The sequence below is a fragment of the Pseudophryne corroboree genome, chromosome 1 (genome assembly GCF_028390025.1).
Source record: "Pseudophryne corroboree isolate aPseCor3 chromosome 1, aPseCor3.hap2, whole genome shotgun sequence".
NCBI classification, from domain to species: domain Eukaryota; kingdom Metazoa; phylum Chordata; class Amphibia; order Anura; family Myobatrachidae; genus Pseudophryne; species Pseudophryne corroboree.
This window is the reverse complement of record NC_086444.1, coordinates 622,358,263-622,378,229: the sequence shown is the minus strand read 5'-3', so window position 1 is coordinate 622,378,229 and position 19,967 is coordinate 622,358,263. Positions and strand designations below refer to the sequence as shown.

At 45.1% G+C, this 19,967-nt stretch overlaps 2 protein-coding genes across 3 annotated transcripts in view; both read left to right on the top strand.

Moving 5' to 3' along the window:
* Positions 1–3,879, top strand: part of CIMAP1D (CIMAP1 family member D) — a 37,522-nt gene extending 33,643 nt beyond the window's left edge. Inside the window, exon 4 of the mRNA XM_063914466.1 lies at positions 2,583–3,879. Within this exon, the coding sequence (XP_063770536.1) occupies positions 2,583–3,067 (485 nt within the window). The 3' untranslated portion in view covers positions 3,068–3,879. The remainder of the gene's footprint in view (positions 1–2,582) is intronic.
* A 5,343-nt stretch (positions 3,880–9,222) lies between these two features.
* Positions 9,223–19,967, top strand: part of SHC2 (SHC adaptor protein 2) — a 197,701-nt gene continuing 186,956 nt past the window's right edge. Inside the window, exon 1 of one of the 2 annotated variants that reach the window (XM_063914465.1) lies at positions 9,223–9,875. In XM_063914465.1, coding sequence (XP_063770535.1) covers positions 9,336–9,875 — 540 coding nt within the window. In that variant the 5' untranslated portion in view covers positions 9,223–9,335. The remainder of the gene's footprint in view (positions 9,876–19,967) is intronic. The other variant, XM_063914464.1, reaches the window with a different exon arrangement.

Here is a 19,967-nt window from a genome sequence, read left to right as displayed (position 1 = left end):
CTTCCTCTCATTTTAAAAGTTCTAAAGATTATAAGAAGAACAAAGATTCAAGCGATCCTCATTGTCCCAGACTGGCCAAGGAGGTCTTGGTATCCAGATCTTCAGGAATTACTCATAGGAGATCCCTGGCCTCTTCCTCTAAGCGAGGTCCTGTTACAGCAGGGGCCGCGCGTGTATCAAGACTTACCGTGGCTACGTTTGACGGCATGGCGGTTGAATGCCAAATCCTAGCTCGAAAGGGTATTCCCAGTGAAGTCATTCCCACACTTATTCAGGCCAGGAAAGGAGTAACGTCTAAACATTACCACCGTATTTGGAGACAATATGTTTCTTGGTGTGAATCGAAGAAGTCTCCTACGGAAGAATTTCAGCTATGACGTTTTCTACAAACAGGTGTGGATGCGGGCCTAAAGTTGTGCTCAATTAAGGTACAGATTTCAGCCTTATCGGTTTTCTTTCAAAAACAATTGGCCTCCCTTCCAGTTCAGACTTTTATGAAAGGTGTGTTGTACATCCAACCTCCATTTGTGCCCCCAGTGGCACCATGGGATCTTAACGTGGTGTTGCAGTTCCTTCAATCACATTGGTTTGAACCTTTACAGAAGGTGGGGTTGAAATTTCTCACTTGGAAAGTGGTCATTCTGTTGGCCTTGGCATCCGCAAGGCAGGTGTCTGAGTTAGCGGCCTTGTCTCTCAAGAGCCCTTATTTGATCTTCCATGAATATAGAGCAGAGTTGAGGACTTGTCAGCAATTTCTGCCGAAGGTGGTTTCATCTTTTCACATAAACCAACCTATTGTGGTGCCAGTGGCTACTGACGCCTTAATTGACTTAAAGTCTCTGGATGTGGTCAGAGCTTTGAAAATTTATGTCGCCAGAATGGCTCAGGTTAGGAAAACGGAGGCTCTGTTTGTCCTGTATGCTCCCAACAAGATTGGGTGTCCTGCTTCCAAGCAGACCATTGCACGCTGGATCTGTAATACGATTCAGCATGCTCATTCCACGGCTGGATTGCCGTTACCGTAATCGGTGAAGGTCCTTTCTTCTAGAAAGGTGGGCTCGTCCTGGGTGGCTGCCCGGGGGTCTCGGCATTGCAACTTTGCCGAGCAGCTACTTGGTCGGGTTCAAACACTTTTGCAAAGTTTTACAAGTTTGATACCCTGGCCGATGATGACCTCAAGTTTGGTCAATCGGTGCTGCAGAGTCATCCGCACTCTCCCGCCCATTTTAGAGCTTTGGTATAACCCCATGGTTCTAATGGTGACCCCCAGCATCCTCTAGGACGTATGAGAAAATGGGATTTTAATACCTACCGGTAAATCCTTTTCTCTTAGTCCGTAGAGGATGCTGGGCACCCGTCCCAGTGCGTACAATATCTGGAGTTATTAGTTGTGGTTACACACATGTTGTGTTACGTTTATAGTCAGCCTTTTGCTGAAATTGTTCATGCCGTTGGCTTGTGTTCTGTTGAATGCCACGTTGTGCGGCATGCTTGAGGTGTGAGCTGGTTTGAATCTCACCTTAGTTTAACAATAAATCCTTTCCTCGAAATGTCCGTCTCCCTGGGCACAGTTCCTATAACTGGAGTCTGGAGGAGGGGCATAGAGGGAGTAGCCAGTTCACACCCTTTGAAAGTCTTAAAGTGCCCATGTCTCCTGCGGATCCCGTCTATACCCCCATGGTTCTAATGGTGACCCCAGCATCCTCTACGGACTAAGAGAAAAGGATTTACCGGTAGGTATTAAAATCCCATTTTTACATTCTGCACCTATTAGAGGGTACAGTATGTTTTTGAACTTTGCTGTGAGCCTGGGACTCTGTAGTAGGCCATACACAGGGAAAGGAGACTAGAGGGAGGTGCAGAAGGTTTCGGGAACAATCACCAGTCTGTAAATGGCAGTGTACTACCTGTCTAAGATAACGGGCAGCTTGTGGCCCAGCCTACAAGGATAATTTCATTTGTGACCAAACCACCTGCCAGCTATGCCCTGGCGCACCCGTGCACACTTTAGGAACAATACACTTGTCTACAGTATTTTTTAACAGACATATATATACGTATGCCTGGGCAGATATGCAAAGTACAGAGCATTGTGACATGGCCTACCCCTAGAAATGGGCTTGATTGAAATATATGCAGCATGGAGCCTCTCGTCTTAACTCTACTGTACATTTCCAAATACTGGCAGATCGGACTTGCAAAGCTGTGACAAGATGTGACATTCTGGGTCTTGTAGAAGAAATGCTGTGAGTGAAAGCTCGGTTTTGGGTGTAGTTCACCCATGTTTGCACTGCAGATATGAATGCTTACTAAAAGGAGAGTAAACTGATAGGCTAATCATAAGGCAAAGTTTGCTGTCTCTTAATAAGCAGGCATTGTAGCATAGGTCTGTGCTGTTATCATCTCTAAGAATGGCCAATTCATACCATATAACAGTGATTTTGCAGTAGATATTTATTAATTTGTGGTTACTAAGCTAAGGTGTTTCAGCCAGTTTGCTAACCGCGCACAAAACTGCTAATTAGTAAATTTCCCCCAATGTGTTTCTTAAACATTCTCTTATAATTCTTTGTTTTCCACAGCTAATAAGGAGGTGGTTCCTGGTCCTGGGGTTTACAAGCCTGAGAAATGTCTTATTCCAACCCATCGAAAACCACCATCTTACTCAATGGGTTCCAGAACCCGTTACAGATCACTCAATCAGGTTCCAGCTCCAAACACATACTCCCTGCCTCCAGTGATTGGTCCCAGGGCTCCAGTAAAGGTCTCTGCCCCGGCTTTTAGTTTGTCTGGCCGACCAAATCGTGGAGGGCATTCTGAGGATTTGGCTTATACACCTGGTCCAGCTCACTATAAACAAATAGATGACACATGCTGCATGCGGAAAAGTCCAGCTTACTCTATGCTTGGAAGACACCAAATGGCAAAAGCAAAATTTGTTACACCAGGGCCTGGGGCTCATAGTCCACAAACCGTAACAAATCATATGAACCGAGCACCTGCATTCTCAATGGGTATTCGTCACTCGGAGTACACCAACCCACTTATCATTGAAGTACCTAACTGATCTTTCATCATGCATTGCCCTATTCACTAAACAAGATGTATAAAGGGGACATTTATGAAAACTGGTGTACAAGTAACTGAGCAAAACAATATCATGTAGCATAGCAGCCAATCATTTAGTTACTTCCTAAGATTAACTGCACAATCTGATTGGTTACTATGGGCCCAAGCTTTTATTTCTACAGTTACCTGTGTCTATATTTTCTGATAGGCTTCCATACGGATTGTGTTTTAGATTGATTTTTCTAGAACTAAAGGTTTTCAAACCCACTTATTTCATTTGGAAGCCTAGACAGTTAGGCTCAGTTCTTCTGGGCTCCAGCTGATGTTAGTAATGGGTCATATTGTCTCTAATTTATTTGACTCAGACATTTAGGCACAAATGTAGGTACTTATGATTGTGAACTTTGGATTTAGGCATCAGGGATAGCGATTGCGAGCTGGCATTAGATTTGGAACTGATGATATGGATTTATGTTTAAAGGTGTAAATGCGAGAATACAAATGTGGTGCAGGGGTAAGCTGGAGTTACCTATGTGGTGGAACAAGCTTTTTACTTTTTGCTTCATTGTAAATCAGTACAAAACCCAGCAGAGAGGCAAGAATTTTTTCCCACAGACAGACAAAATGTATGCAAAGGATTTTTGTATGTATTATTAATTGCACCATATGATGACTGGAGTGGGTTAAATTAATCAATGAGAAGTAGTTCACACATGGGGCCAAATGTAATAGAGTGAGAGTTTCAGAAAGTGAGAGATTTGGTAAGGTTTTTCAGGTTTTTTTTAAAGTGGCAATCATTTACACTACAAAAACAGGCTGATCTTGCTGTGTAAATGATTGCCACTTTAACAAAAAAACAACTGCAAAACCTTACCAAACCTTTCACTTCTGAAACTCTCACTCTATTGCATTTGGCCCATAATGTTCAATACTTGTTTCAATGTGCACATTATAACCTTTAACTATGAATTATCTGGTTCTACATAATCTATTTCAAATAACAATATTCATACAGACTTAACATTGACTAAAATACCTGCAGTTCTAGGTAACATTTACTAGGTTACCTAAGAGCTCAATTAAAGTAAATGCAGATTCCACATCTGGTTCGGGCCACTAATGTATGCAATATGGACAATCTTTAAATAGTTTGAATGGTGTTAGCCCAGGTCACATTAGAGTTCTTGAGGGTACACGATGGGGCCCTTAATTGAATGCATGCACAAAACAGGTATTAAAAGTCTCAGTAAAGCGCTGTTGTAGAAATAAATGCAGCTATATCTGTCCCACAAAATGGTGGCTTGTGATGCAAGATCTTAGAAAGCAACTTCCCCTCCGGTAGACTCAGCTTACTGGAACATATGTGCTTACTGCTAAAAACACTGAAACAGACTGGATAAGTTCCTGACTTCTCCAGCGTCAACCCGGCTCCATGCCTGAATTGCATCACCATACTGTAGTTTGGTGAGTGCAATTCATAAAAGGATGGAAAGCTCAACTTCTGCTTCTCCAAGGAGTTCAGATTCACCATCTCAGGAGTGCATAATCTGAACTGCAGTGCGAAACAGCAGGGAAGCTCAATGCTTCGCAGATCTCTGCCTGTAACCCGGTACTTGCTCCACCCCTGACCTCCCAGAAGCCTGACCTCAGCCACTGGCATATGCGCAGAAGGGACCCGCCGGCTGACTCTTCACTTCGCAAAGGGGACCGCAGCTGAGGACGAGATTACCAGAGCCATGGGTACCGGATCGCATTGTCGGAAGAGTAACTATACATGAATTGCTACTTCTCAAAGCTATATATTGCATCGACCTGATGCGATCTATAATGATAAGTAACAATTCTGTTATCACTTCCTTTATGAAGAGACCCCATAATTTCCAGTGGCAGGATATTATCTGTTGCTGAGAAAGGTCTTTAACTGATACTGCGCAACTGCGCAAACATGTCAGAGTTCCCATGCTGTCCCCTGTCCACCACTGACACCACCTACAATGGGCATGTAAGCATAAGAACTACACCATGGAAGATGAAAAAATGAATGAATGAATGAATGAACGAACGAACGAACGAATGAATGAATGTGGCCTGGTCTCATGAATCATCTTTTCTTTTACGTAACGGGCAAGGTTCTGCTGGGAAACCTTGGGTTCCTGGAATTCATGTGGATGTTACTTTGACATGTACCACCTACCTTCACATTGTTGGTGACCAAGTACACCCCTTCATGGCAACAGTATTTCCTGATGGCAGTGGCCTCTATCAGCAGGATACCCTGCCACACTGCAAACAATGCGGCAGATGTATTAACCTGGAGAAGTCATAAGGAAGTGATAAACCAGTGATATGTGCAAGGTGATAAACGCACCAGCCAATCAGCTCCAATATGTAAATGTAGGTTAGGAGCTGATTGGCTGGCGCATTTATCACCTTGCACATATCACTGGTTTATCACTTCCTTATGCCTTCTCCAGGTTAATACATCTGCCCCATTGTTCTGGAATGGTTTGAGAAACATGACAAAAAGTGCAAGGTGTTGACTTGGCCTCCAAATTCCCTAGACTTTAAACAAGTCTGAGCCATGGAGGTCCCACCTCGCAACATATAGGACTCAAAGAATCTGCTGCTAACATCTTTGTGCCAGTAATCACAGGACATCTTCAGAGGTCTTGGGGAGCCCATGCTACGATGGCAGAAGTACGTTTACAAACCCTGTCCATCTTTTATCTCTATCTATTTTACAGTGTATATGTGTGTCTGCATAGCATATTGTATAGTAGTATACATAGTCCATATCACACAGCACCTCTTTCCACATTATGAACTAAGCCTTGTAGAGTCATACAGTATAGAGAGATAAAGTACCAACCAATCAGATTGTAACAGCCATTGAAAAATGTCAGCTGATTGGTTGGTAGTTTATCTCTCTCCACTTTATTACTCTACAAGGCTTAGTACATGTGTGCCATATGTCATCTCACCCCCTCATTATGTGTATATGACACCAATTTTAGCCCCAATTATATTTCAGTCCATAAATCTTAAAACCAGAATTTACAATCCCTAATCTCAGTTTGTAACATTTATTGCAGTACGTTTGAGCCCAAAAGAGCTGAAAGTCCTAATGGTGATCCCAAGTATGGCATCGCAGATGGCCTGCTCTCTGGTAATTGAGTTACTGACAGCTACCACAGTATGAGTGTGCGTACAGCTGCAGTCACACAAATATGTGCCTTACGTAGGCACTCATACAAACTTTTACCTTCTATATGCACCTATTGGGGCTGATTCAGAGTGGCAAGTATTTATCCATCCACTTGTGAAAGTAGTCATCATGTGAAAAGTAGTCATCATCACCATCAGTGCAGACGTTAACCAGCTACACACCCAACAGAACACTTAAATGGAGATACAGCTGAGATCAATCGTTTGTATTTGCTCCAAGTTGCTTATGTTACAGAACATGCACAGGGTGAAGGAAATACCAAGATCTGCAGAACAGATTAGCATTCCACCCTGAATCAGCCCTTCTTACCCCATCCCTTTGGCTGCTTGTAACCAGTGGTAGTTCCAGATTTAGGGCTACAACGCATGTCCCTGCTGTCAATGCTTGGCAGCATTTGGCAGGTGGTATGGCTCCCCTATTTGAATTGCGCTGCAGCCCCACATCTGTTTGTAACCATTTGCCCATAAGGCCATTTATTTTTATGATGAAAAATGCATGGCAATGTATGTAATGCTCTTTAGTTTTATTCTTCACAAGCGCCTACATAGAAAGCACACTAACACGAGAGATCAAGATTTAAAAAAAAGAGGGACAACAAGGAGAGGTGAGTTGCACTCCTGTTACTAATGCTGCCGATATATGTGTGGATTGGCTGGTATCCAATCATTGAAGTCAAAGCAGCGCATGTACAGTCAGCCTACATTAGGATCAAGTTGTTTGGACAGCTCCTGGGCGAATGGCTCTGCGTGCATTGGCAGCTCATGCTGTACTCACATTGTTCACAAATCTGGCTGCTTGACGGTTTAGTTTGCAGTGACGTGTGTAACCAGTTAGGGATCTATCTTTGTTATGCACTTAGAATAAAAAACCCTACTAAATGATTGTAATGTCATTGTATAAAGTTTAATAAATGAATACAAATGAACAACGTTATATTTGCATTATATGGTATTATCGCATTGATATTTTTTCTTGATATTTTCCTTTTTTCATCTCTGGTTCTGTTGAGCTCTAAAGAACTAATATACCCCATTGTACATCACTGCTAGCACTTTCAATGTATTAACACACATATAAGCGTCTCTATCCCCATATGGCTCTGTAGCATTCTATCACACACAGCCATTCATCATCTTCCCCCACCCCAGCATCACACAGCCCTTTACCCACTTATATGAAGAAAATGAATTATGCAGACTCTAGTTTAGTTTTATGCAAACAAGTGTCTCTGAGGAATGAGATTATAGTGATCTGTGTGTGTGAGAAATAAGCCCAGCAATGCGGGGGCGGTGTGCATTATGGAGCAGGCTGGAGGTGATGGATGGAGAGAGACAGATGGATTGGGTACCAATATTTACACAGTGCTAATGAAATTTGCTAAATGGGGCATCTTATTTGGAGGGAGGGGGGGATTTGGCCTTATTTTCTCCAATTACAATAGCTACAGCTATTCCACAAGCAAAGTAGGTTCTAGCTCACTGACATCTCTGGCTTGGGGCAAACAGACTGTGCTTCTATCTGTCAGCATGTCTCCTTACATCATCCATTTTTTCCTTTCTGTTTCTAATTATCCTGCTATTTATCTCTCTTATCTCTGTCCGCCACCGTTTCTCTATTCTTGGTTCTTTACTGTACAAACCGACTCTCGTTTTCTGTTCTTTCATTTATTTGTACTCTTCCTTTTCTCTACTTGCTGGAAATATGATTAGATTTCCTGAATGCCCGCTGGTGCTTTGCATCTTGAAACTCGGTCAATTTCAGCAGGACCCGCGGCTCTGCAATGCTCCATGTAACTAATTCTAAGACAAGCCAGAAGGCAAATAGGTTAATTATGTAACTGTCACTCAGACCTATTTGGCCACTGAGCTGGCAATATGCAGACATGATAGTGGATTATCCAGTGACAATCCTTCTGAGGAAAACAGAGAAATTTCAAGATACAGTGAATTGTTTCCCTGACATTTCAGCATTACCAGCATTGTACAGGTTAATGTGTTAATTAAACCAAGCTTTGATTTCAACTATGTGATAATGAAGTGTACAGAAAGAGTTATTTGTACGTCAACTTCCCCATCACTTCTTCCATATACAGTCTTCAGGGCATATACCTCTCTCTCCCCTACTCCTCTTACTACAACTCAGTCCTTATGACACATACTGTGCCTCTAACCTCCTCCTATTGCAAAGTCATCTGACCTCCTCCAAATACACATTCTTCAGGATTTGTGCCTCTCACCTCTTTATGTTTCAAAGTCCTTATGATATATACAGTACCTCACACCTCCTCTAAATGTGCAGTCTTCAAGATATGTGCCTCTTGCCTCCTCTTTTTACAAAGTCATCAGTATATTTACCACTCACCTCCTCACAAATACAGTCTTCAGGATTCAGGTGATCAGACCTGTAATCAAGAACTGCACCTTTCACCTCCTTATCCATTCTTATAAATGCATTTACCTCTTACCTCCACCTTATCCTTATGCACTGACATCAAGATGAATACATCACATAACCACCACAAACACTTTTTACTTCAAGAAGTCACCTTCATACGCAAATCACCATATAGTGCCTTCTATCCACAGAACACCTCAATCCACATTAACGCTTAATTATCTGATGGCCAGTTGCTCCCTACATACAGTCATTTTACCTACAATACTCCAGAGCTCAGAAGCTATACATGTTCCTTTTCTGGGGTAGTGGATTACGGTTGCTTAGAAACATTACAGGCTATGGACAAGTCAGTTGCAAGATAAATGCAGACTATATTGCATGACACAGGGGATTCCATGCTCCATTGTTGAACTTAAACTATCTTTTATTCTTTGTCTTTATACTGAGGGATGGGGGATGTGGTGATACTATGGCAGGTTCTGCTGACCTGAGATGTTGAAAGTGGTGGGGGCACATGAGTAATATGAGAATGACATCATCTTGTGAGAGTGGATCCTCCCCAAGGAGAAGAGGAGAGCAGGAGGAGGGAATGAGAGAGAAGAGCAATCACTCTGAAAGCTCTGGATGAATCCCAGCACACGGCATGCTGGCTGACTCCAAGTATGATCGCTTTCGCAATGACTCCGTAACTTCAACAGAGGAGCAGACACCTCTGGCAGCTGGAGCCATGAGTGGACAACTGGCCCCGGATTCTCCCACCACATCGCCATCATTGGTTCAGCCATTCTCTGAACCGCAATGCCCCGAAGAGCAGGATGTGGCTACCACCTTTTGCATGATGATACCCAGGATGGGGCAATGGAAATTCTCGAGTCCTGCTGCTTTCCTGAGCCGATATCCTTCTGGTTCAAACAAGGAACTATCTATGGAGAAATCTGGGGGATTGGGGTCAATGTTCGGAGCCTGTGATCCAGTTTGTTCTACACCATGTACTCTGCAGGTGATAAACCGGTTGCGAGGGGGGGCAGGTGGAGGAGGAGGGAGAAAGGCTGCACGGACAGAGACATATAAACAGCCAGGGGAGGAATGGACCCGTAAAGGGACTTTTATCAGTAAACCAGCTCAGGGTTGGCTTCATCCTGATGACCGTCTGCAGGGTCCTGGAGTGTCTTATATTGTGAGGGTAAGTGTTGTTACAATAAGGACAGGCTGAAACTGTATAATAATTAGACATCTAGAGTGGGACATTCTCTTGTGATAATACTAATGCCTCAGTGTGGTAAAATAAGTGATGGTCGGGAACACAAGAACCAGGATGGCTGCTGAACAGCATATCATCGCGCTCAGTAATGTAAACACAAGACATTATAAAGGTGCTGCTTGCAATACACAACTGCAGAAAGAGCTTTCAGTTAAGATTAATTTGGTAATCTATCATAGTAACCTCTCTCTTTTTTCCTGAAGACCCACAACTCTTTAAGTAATACGCCCCAAGTCTAATCACAATGAACTATGTGCATGCCCCTTTAACTACTGGCCCAACACAGCAAGAACAGTGCGCAGTCTTGTGTCCTGTAACCTGATTGGCTAACCAAACCTTTCCTTGGTGCTGATTTGTAAAAGCGCTGATGCAATGGCAATGTTTTTCTCCTTTGTTTTGCTGTGCTCTCATTGGCTGGTGAAACCTTTGTTTTGAAGGAGCAAGGAAGGGCTGACGATGCTGTAATCATATTACTGTCTACAATTGTCATTATGTAGGCTTTAAACACCGTCAAATTAACATACTGTATATTCTTTTTTTTTATCCCAGCTTTTTGTGGTTTTTGAGGCTTAAGCTGAGAATCATTTCTATAGAAATATCCTTTTATAAATAGGTGTCAGCACAATTGGCATTTGGCCAAGTTTTACAGTGATTTCACATTTTTTCTGTCTTCTATATTTCATTAAAAGGCTTGGTCAACCTATAATACATACTAATATAAAAGAGCTTCTAATAATATTTACAAATACACAGCACCTGTGAACAGTTCCATTACCATAACACAATGGGCCTAATTCAGACCTGATCGTAGCCGTGCAGAATTTTGCATGGCTACGATCAGTTACTCAGACATGCGGGGGGATACCAAGCACAGGGCTAGTCCTGCGCGCTGGCAGGGAGCTACCCATCGCTGTCTGGGTCGCAATGGCTGCATGTGACATCACGCAGCCACCGCAGCCCACCCCCCGCATGGTCCGGGCACGCTTGCGTTGCCCAGACTACGCCCCTAAACGGTGGCCCAACGACACCGGCCCGCCCCCTCCTGCCCAGCGACCGCCTCTGTCTGTCAATCAGGCAGAGGTGATCGCTGGGCTGAGATGGCCATCGGCTGTCTGGCATGCGTCGGTGCACTGCGGCACCGGCACATGCGCCATTCAGACCGGATCGACTGCTGTGCGAAAATGCACAGCAGCAATCAGGTCTGAATTAGGCCCAATGATAGAGGTGGACCTTACATTTGCTAGGCAGCATGGTATAAGTAATCTCTGTCTGTCTGATTTCATAAATGTAAAGAAAGGAACTCTGCTGTGCTATTTTATATGAAATGTATTCCGCTATAATAAGCCTCTCTAGATTTTGACCTATTTGTAAATACTGTTTGTAGCGTTTTAGTTTTATTACTCGTTTAGCTAAAATGCTCTGGCTGACAAGGACAGTACCAATCTATTCAGGTATTGCGACATGGTAAATATCATCATCATTTTATCCTTCTTAACAATACAGGACTCAGACTGGGCTGTATAACTATTATGTGAACCAAGGGCTTAATTCAGACCTACACATCTACGAAAAAAATCTTTGTCATGCGGAGAGACGCCCAGAACAGGGCAAGTCCTCCCCGCACGCCGGGTCCTGACCCCGCAAAAGCATCACACCGCGGCGATGCTTTCACACCTGACGAGTAGCTCTCTGCCTACGCAGCCTAGCTGTTTAGGGTCGCAGCTGCTGCGCGTGACGTCACGCAGCCACCGTGGCCTGTCCCACAAACAGTCCGGAGACGCCTGCGTTGTCCGGACAGAACCTCCCAAACGCTGCGGTAACGCCACCGACACACCCCACGACCACAGGCAGAGGCAATCGCATTAGTGAGATGCCTCCTTATCTCACTGTGTGCGTACGCGCAGTGCGGCTGCTGCGCATGCACACACTTCACTGGGCTTCATCCTGCGTACGTTGCCGCTGCAGCGACCGGGTCTAAATTTGGCCCCAAGTCAGTAACATATAGTTTGAGGATTTGAGGCATAGCAGAAATCAGATTGCTCAGAAAAACTATTTTGTTACATATGACACATATGGGTGCTTAATAACCTGTATGAATCATCAGTAATATGTATGCTTTCTATACACTGTATATTACATAATATGTATATGCTAAGGAAAGTGTCTGTATGACATTTGCTGAGGGTGCATTATGCCCTTACATCAGCTCTGATTTTGGCTGACTTCTATCACTTATCGTCTTAAATGTCCTCCCTTAATTGCATCCACCAACCTCTGCTAGGATGCATTTCCATGTGAGCACAATGTGAGTGAAACAGTCATGCCTCTCCCAGGGGTAATCATCTGAGCCAGAGGGTGGTATCCTTCTGTCACGCATTCTGGACTTTCTCATATCTGCTGGATTAATTTCATTACTTGAAACAAGCAAGGTTATATAGGGACAGGAGGCAACATAAATCACACAAACATGCCTTTATGTGCTATGCTATGCTATTTTATATGAAATGTGTTCGGCTATAATAAGTAGAGATGAGCGGGTTCGGTTCTCAGAGAACTGAACCCTACCAGACTTTGACTTCTGAGTTCAGTTCCGAGCCCGGCTCGGGTTTTCCCGCCTGACTCGGAAACCTGAACGCGGCAAAACGTCATCATCCCTCTGTCGGATACTCGCGGGATTTGGATTCCATATAAGGAGCCGCGCATCGCGGCCATTTTCACTCCAGTCTCAGAGTGTATTGAGAGGACGTGTCCTCAGTGTTCAGTGTCTGTGTGGGGGCGGGAAAGTGGGGTTGCGAGTCTTGTGCTGTGTTGTGCTGCTCAGTCCAGTCCAGTGTAGTCACAGTGTTGGTGGCTCTGCTGCCATATATCCAGTGTAGCTGTATAAAGTGGTGCTGTGTTGTGCTGTCCAGTCCAGTGTAGTCAGTGTATTGTGCTGCATCAGTCCAGCCAGTCACAGTGTTGGTGTCCTCTGTTGCCATGTATCCAGTGTAGCTGTATAAAGTGGTGTTGTGTTGTGCTGCATCAGACCAGTGGTAGTGTCCTGTCTCATCAGTCATTCCAGTGACGAAGCAGTCACAGTGGTATACGCTGCTCAGGGCCGGAACTCTGGGAGGCAGTGGAGTCGGCTGCCGCCGGGCTCCTGACCTCAAGGGGGCACTTCTCCTCTACTGTCTTCCACTGACGATCGCTCGCTGCTACTTTTTTTTTAATGATTCTTACAGACGGAGGAGCTGTGTCCGTGACACGGAAGCTGCCTCCTGTATATAGAGAGCTGGCACTGGCTGCAGCTAGGGGGAGCTCCAGAGCGCAGCTCCTCCCCAGCCCTTCCAGTTAAGCAAGCCAGCCGAGTGAAGCTCTCTGTTCCTCCATCAGGTTGATGATAGCCAAAGGTAGGCACTGGCCTCAAGCTTCACTGTGGTGGGGAAGGTGTAGTTGGGGGTGCTGGGGGGGCTTTGATAAATGTTGGAAGCACTGTGTTTTGTGTGTGCATGTTTTAAGTGAGATGTGTGTGTGTGTGTGTGTGTGTGTGTGTGTGTGTCTGTTTTTAAGGAAAGTTGTGTGTTCAAGTAAAAGAGGCATGTGTGTGTAAGTGAGAGGCATGTGTGTGAGAGGCATGTGTGTGTGTAAGTGAGAGGCATGTGTGTGAGAGGCATGTGTGTATGTGTGTGTAAGTGAGAGGCGTGTGTGTGTGTAAGTGAGGTGTGTGTGAGAGGCGTGTGTGTATAAGTGAGAGGCATGTGTGTGTGTGAGGCATGTGTGTGTGAGAGGCATGTGTGTGAGAGGCATGTGTGTGAGAGGCGTGTGTGTGTAAGTGAGAGGCACGTGTGTGAGAGGCAAGGATTAAAGGAGGCATTTGAGCATTTCTACAGGACTATGGGGGTCATTCCATCCCGTTCGCACGCAGCGGTTTCTCGCTGCGGTGCGAACGGGTGCGGAATGCGCATGGGCGGCGGATGCTGTGCGCATGCGTGACGTTCGCCGGGTTACATCGCGCCTACCGAAGGAAGCGGTCGCAGAGTGACCGCTAAGAAGATTGACAGGAAGGAGGCGTGGCAGGGCAGATCCGGACCGTTGGAGACCCTTTTCGGGGAGTGGTGAGTAAAACACAGGCATGTCCAGGACAACGGAGGGCGGAGGTGTGACGTCAAAGCCGGGCCCATCATCGCTGGATCCATCGCACAGGGTAAGTATGTCCAGGGCTGGTCTATTTCTGCTTGAAATTTTTTTAGCTGAGCAGGGCTGCACAAAAGTGATCGCAGCTAAAATACACTCCCCCATAGGCGTGGACTATTGATCGCAGCAGCAGCTAAAAGTTGCTGGCTGCGATCAACTCGGAACGACCACCTATGTACAGAGCACACACCTGGTCTGGGTACACGCTATCTTACAAATATATGGAGGGGTGTCCATTTCTGAATGTGTGTGTGTGTGAAGCGTGCGCGCGTGTGTGTGTGTGTGAGGCGTGTGTGTGTGTGAGGCATGTGTGTGTAAGTGAGAGGTGTGTGTGTGTGTGTGTGTGTGTGTGTGTGTGTAAGTGAAAGACGTGTGTGTTTAAGTGAAAGCGGCGTGTGTGTTTTTAAGTGAAGGAGGCATGTGTGTGTGTGAGTGAAAGAGGCATGTGTGAGAGACGTGTGTGTTTTTAAGTGAAAGAGGCATGTGTGTGTTTAAGTGAAAGGCGTTTGTGTGTTAAAGTGAAAGCGGCGTGTGTGTATGTTTAAGTGAAAGAGGCGTGTGTGTGCTTTTAAGTGAATGAGGTGTTTGTGTGTTTTTTATATATATCAGCACACCGCTGCGCCAAAGCATCTCTATTGAGACCTGCTGGCGGGTGAGGGAGCACTGTAGGTGTACTATAAAGGTATGCTGGTATCTGTGTTTATTGTAATGACTGACTTGGAGTGCGTCCACTTTTTATGTGTATCTATATTATTATTGGGAAAGGTACCTGAGCATGCTACTACTGTTCACCCTGAATGCCGGATAGTTACAAATGGTATGTGTGTGTATATGTAGGGGGGCACCAACATTTATCATGCCTCCGGGCGACTGGGACGAACTTACGCCACTGACGCTGCTGCTATATGTCCACTGCTGCTGTATAATAATTATAACAAAAACCACAAGTCCTTTACAGTGTTGTTGTGTTGTGCTGCATTAGACCAGTGGTAGTGTCCTGTCTCATCAGTCATTCCAGTGACGATATACGCTGCTGCTATATGTCCACTGCTGCCGTATAATAATAATAATAACAACAACCACCACAAGTCTCTTACAGTGTTGTTGTGTTGTGCTGCATCAGACCAGTGGTAGTGTCCTGTTCATCAGTCATTCCAGTGAAGATATACGCTGCTGCTATATGTCCACTGCTGCCGTATAATAATAATAATAATAACAACAACAACAACCACAAGTCCCTTACAGTGTTGTTGTGTTGTGCTGCATTAGACCAGTGGTAGTGTCCTGTCTCATCAATCATTCCAGTGACGATATACGCTACTGCTATATGTCCACTGCTGCCGTATAATAATAACAACAACCACACGTTCCTTATAGTGTTGTAGTGTTGTGCTGCATCAGACCAGTGGTAGTGTCCTGTCCATCAGTCATTCCAGTGATGATATACGCTGCTGCTATACTGTATGTCCACTGCTGCCGTATAATAATAACAACAACCACAAGTCCTTTACAGTATTGTTGTGTTGTGCTGCATCAGACCAGTGGTAGTGTCCTTTTCATTAGTCAATTCAGTCATTCCTCTGCTGCATATTGTCTCATATAACTCCCAAAAAATAATGGAGAACAAAAATTGAGGATAAAATAGGGAAAGATAAAGAAGCATCACTTCCTCCTAGTGCTGAAGCTGCTGCCACTAGCCATGACATAGACGATGAAATGCCATCAACGTCGTCTGCCAAGGCCGATGCCCAATGTGATAGTAGAGGGCATGTAAAATCCAAAAAGCCAAAGTTAAGTAAAAAGAACCAAAAAAAGAAAGAAATTGAAATCATCTGAGGAGAAACGTAAACTTGCCAATATGCCATTTACGACACGGAGTGGCAAGGAACGGCTGAGGCCCTGGTCTATGTTCATGGCTAGTGGTTCAGCTTCACATGACGATGGAAGCCCTCATCCTCCAGCTAGAAAAATTAAAAGAGTTAAGCTGGAAAGAGCACAGAAAAGAATGGGTGTTCTGAGATGGTATCACAAATCCCCAAGGAGAGTCCAAGTGTGTCGGCAGTTGCGATGCCTGACCTTCCCAACACTGGACGGGAAGAGGTGGCTTCTTCCACCATTTGCACGCCCCCTGCAAGTGCTGGAAGGAGCATCCACAGTCCAGTTCCTGATATTCAAATTGAAGATGTCACTGTTGAAGTACACCAGGATGAGGATATGGATGTTGCTGGTGCTGAGGAGGAAGTTGACGATGAGGATTCTGATGGTGATGTGGTTAGTTTAAGTCAAGCACTGGGAAAGACACCTGTTGTCCTTGGGATGAAGAAGCCCATTGTGATGCTAGGGGAAAAAAAAAAAAAAAACACCTCTTCGGTGTGGAATTATTTCTCCACAAATCCGGACAACAGGTGTCAAGCCATCTGTTGCCTCTGTCAATCTGTAATAAGTAGGGGTAAGGATGTTAACCACCTAGGAACATCCTCCCTTATACGTCACCTGCTGCGCATTCATCAGAAGTCAGTGTCAAGTTGTGAAACTTTGGGTAAGAGCGTAAGCAGTCCACTGACACCTAAATCCCTTCTTCCTCCTGTACCCAAGCTCCTGCAAGCCACACCACCAACTCCCTCAACGTCAACTTCCTCCTCAGTCAGGAACGTCCGTAGTACTGCAGGCCATGTCACTCTCAAGACTGAGGAGTCCTCTCCTAACCGGGATTCCTCCGTAGGATCCTTGAGTGGTACGCCTGCTGTTGCTGCCGCTGCTGTTGTTGCTGCCGCTGCAGTTGTTGCTGCTGGGAGTCGATCGTCATCCCAGAGGGGAAGTCGGAAGACCAGTTGTACTACTTCCAGTAAGCAATTGACTGTCCAGCAGTCCTTTGTGAGGAAGATGAAATATGACAGCAGTCATCCTTTTGCAAAGCGGATAACTGAGGCCTTGACAGCTATGTTGGTGTTAAAGGTGCGTCCGGTATCCACCATTAGTTCAGTGGGACTTAGAGAATTGTTTGAGGTACTATGTCCCTGGTATCAAATCCCATCTAGGTTCCACTTCTCTAGGCAGGCGATACCGAAAATGTACACAGATGTCAGAAAGAGTCACCAGTGTCCTACAAAATGCGATTGTATCCAGTGTCCACTTAACCACGGACATGTGGACAAGTGGAACAGGGCAGACTAAGGACTATATGACTGTAACAGCCCACTGGGTAGATGTATGGTCTCCCGCAGCAACAACAGCAGCGGCACCAGTAGCAGCATCTCGCAAACGCCAACTCGTTCCTAGGCAGGCTACGCTATGTATCACCGCTTTCCTTAAGAGGCACACAGCTGACAACCTCTTACGGAAACTGAGGAACAGCATCGCAGAATGCCTTACCCCAATTGGACTCTTCTGGGGATTTGTGATATCAGACAACGCCACCAATATTGTGCGTGCATTACATCTGGGCAAATTCCAGCATGTCCCATGTTTTGCACATACAATTAATTTGGTGGTGCAGAATTTTTTGAAAAATGACAGGGGTGTGCAGGAGATGCTGTCGGTAGCCCGAAAAATTGCGGGCCACTTTTGGCATTCTGCCACTGCGTGCCGAAGACTGGAGCGCCAGCAAACACTCCTGAACCTGCCCCGCCATCAACTGTAGCAAGAGGTGGTAATGAGGTGGAAGTCAACACTCTATATGCTTCAGAGGATGGAGGAGCAGAAAAAGGCCATTCAAGCCTACACATCCATCTACGATATAGGCAAAGGAGGGGTAATGCACCTGACTCAAGCGCAGTGGAGAATGATTTCTGTCTTGTGCAAGGTTCTCCAACCCTTCGAACTTGCCACATGTGAAGTCAGTTCAGTCACTGCCAGCTTGAGTCAGGTCATTCCCCTCATCAGGCTTTTGCAGAAGCAGCTGGAGAAATTGAAGGAGGAGCTAAGACGGAGCGCTTCCGCAAAGTATGTGGGACTTGTGGATGGAGCCCTTCATTTGCTTTGCCAGGATTCAAGGGTGGTCAATCTGTTGAAATCAGAGCACTACATTTTGGCCACCGTGCTCGATCCTAGGTTTTAAGCCTACGTTGTATCTCTCTTTCCAGCAGACACAAGTGTGAAGAGGTGCAAAGACCTGCTGGTTAGTAAATTGTCAACTCAAGCGGAACGTGACCCGTCAACAGCTCCTTTTTCAATTTTCCCGCCACTGGGGCTGCAAGGAAAAGTATAAAATTTCCTAGCCCACCCGCTGGCGGTGATGTAGGGCAGTCAGGAGCGAAAGTTGACATCCGGTCCGGACTGAAGGACCTGCCAACGATTACTGACATGCCTACTGTCACTGCATTTGATTCTGTCACCATTGAAAGAATGGTGGAGGATTATATGAGTGACAGCATCCAAGTAGGCATGTCAGACAGTCCGTATGTATACTGGCAGGAAAAAGAGGCAATTTGGATGCCCTTGCACAAACTGGCTTTATTTTACCTAAGTTGCCCCCCTTCCAGTGTGTACTCCATAAGAGTGTTTAGTGCAGCCGGTAACCTTGTCAGCGATTGGCGTAGGAGGTTACTTCCACAAAATGTGGAGAAGATGATGTTCATCAAAATGAATTATAAATTCCTTCGGGAAGACCTTTACCAGCAATTGCCTCCAGAAAGTACTCAGGAACCTGTGATGGTGGATTCCAGTGGGGACGAATTAATACTCTGTGAGGAGGTGGATGTACACAGTGAAAGGGGTGAGGAATCAGAGGATGAGGATGAGGTGGACATCTTGTGCAAGGAGAGATTGATTGCTTCTTTTTTGGTGGGGGCCCAAAGAAACCAGTCATTTCAGCCACAGTCGTGTGGCAGACCCTGTCACTGAAATGATTGGTTTGTTAAAGTGTGCATATCCTGTTTATACAACATAAGGGTAGGTGGGAGGGCCCAAGGACAATTCCATCTTGCACCTCTTTTCTTCTTTGAATCATGTGCTGTTTGGGGGCCTATTTTTTAAATCTGCCATCCTGTCTGCCACTGCAGTGCCACTCCTAGATGGGCCAGGTGTTTGTGCCGCACACTTGTGTAGCTTAGCTTGGCCATCCAGCTACCTCATTGCACCTCTTTTTCTTCTTTGCATCATGTGCTGTTTGGAGCCTATTTTTTAAATCTGCCATCCTGTCTGCCACTGCAGTGCCACTCCTAGATGGGCCAGGTGTTTGTGCCACATACTTGTTTCGCTTAGCTTGGCCATCCAGCTAACTAATTGCACCTCTTTTTCTTCTTTGTATCATGTGCTGTTTGGGGACTAGCCTTTGAATAGTGCCATGTTGTCTGCAACTACAGTGCCACTCCTAGATGGACCAGGTGTTTGTGCCGCACACTTGTGTCGCTTAGCTTAGTCATACAGCCACCTCGGTGCAACTTTTAAGCCTAAAAACAATATTGTGAGGTGTGAGGTGTTCAGAATAGACTGGAAATGAGTGGAAATGAATGTTATTGAGGTTATAATATCGTAGGAGCAAAATTACCCCCAAAATCTGTGATTTTAGCTGTTTTTATGTTTTTTTAAAAAAATCATCCAGATCCAAAACCAAAACCAGAACACGAAAGGGTGGTTTTGGCAAAACCAAAACACGAAAGTGGAATTAGAACCAAAACTAAAACACAAAACACGAAAAGTGCCTGCCGCACATCTCAAGCCTCTCTAAATTTTGACCTATTTATAAATACTGTTTGTAGAGTTGTAGTTTTATTAGTCATTTCACTAAAATGTTCTGTCTGACAAGGACAGTACCAATCTATTCAGGTATTGCGACATGTTAAATATCAACATCATTATTTTATCCTTCTTACCAATACAGGATTCAGACTGGGCTGTATA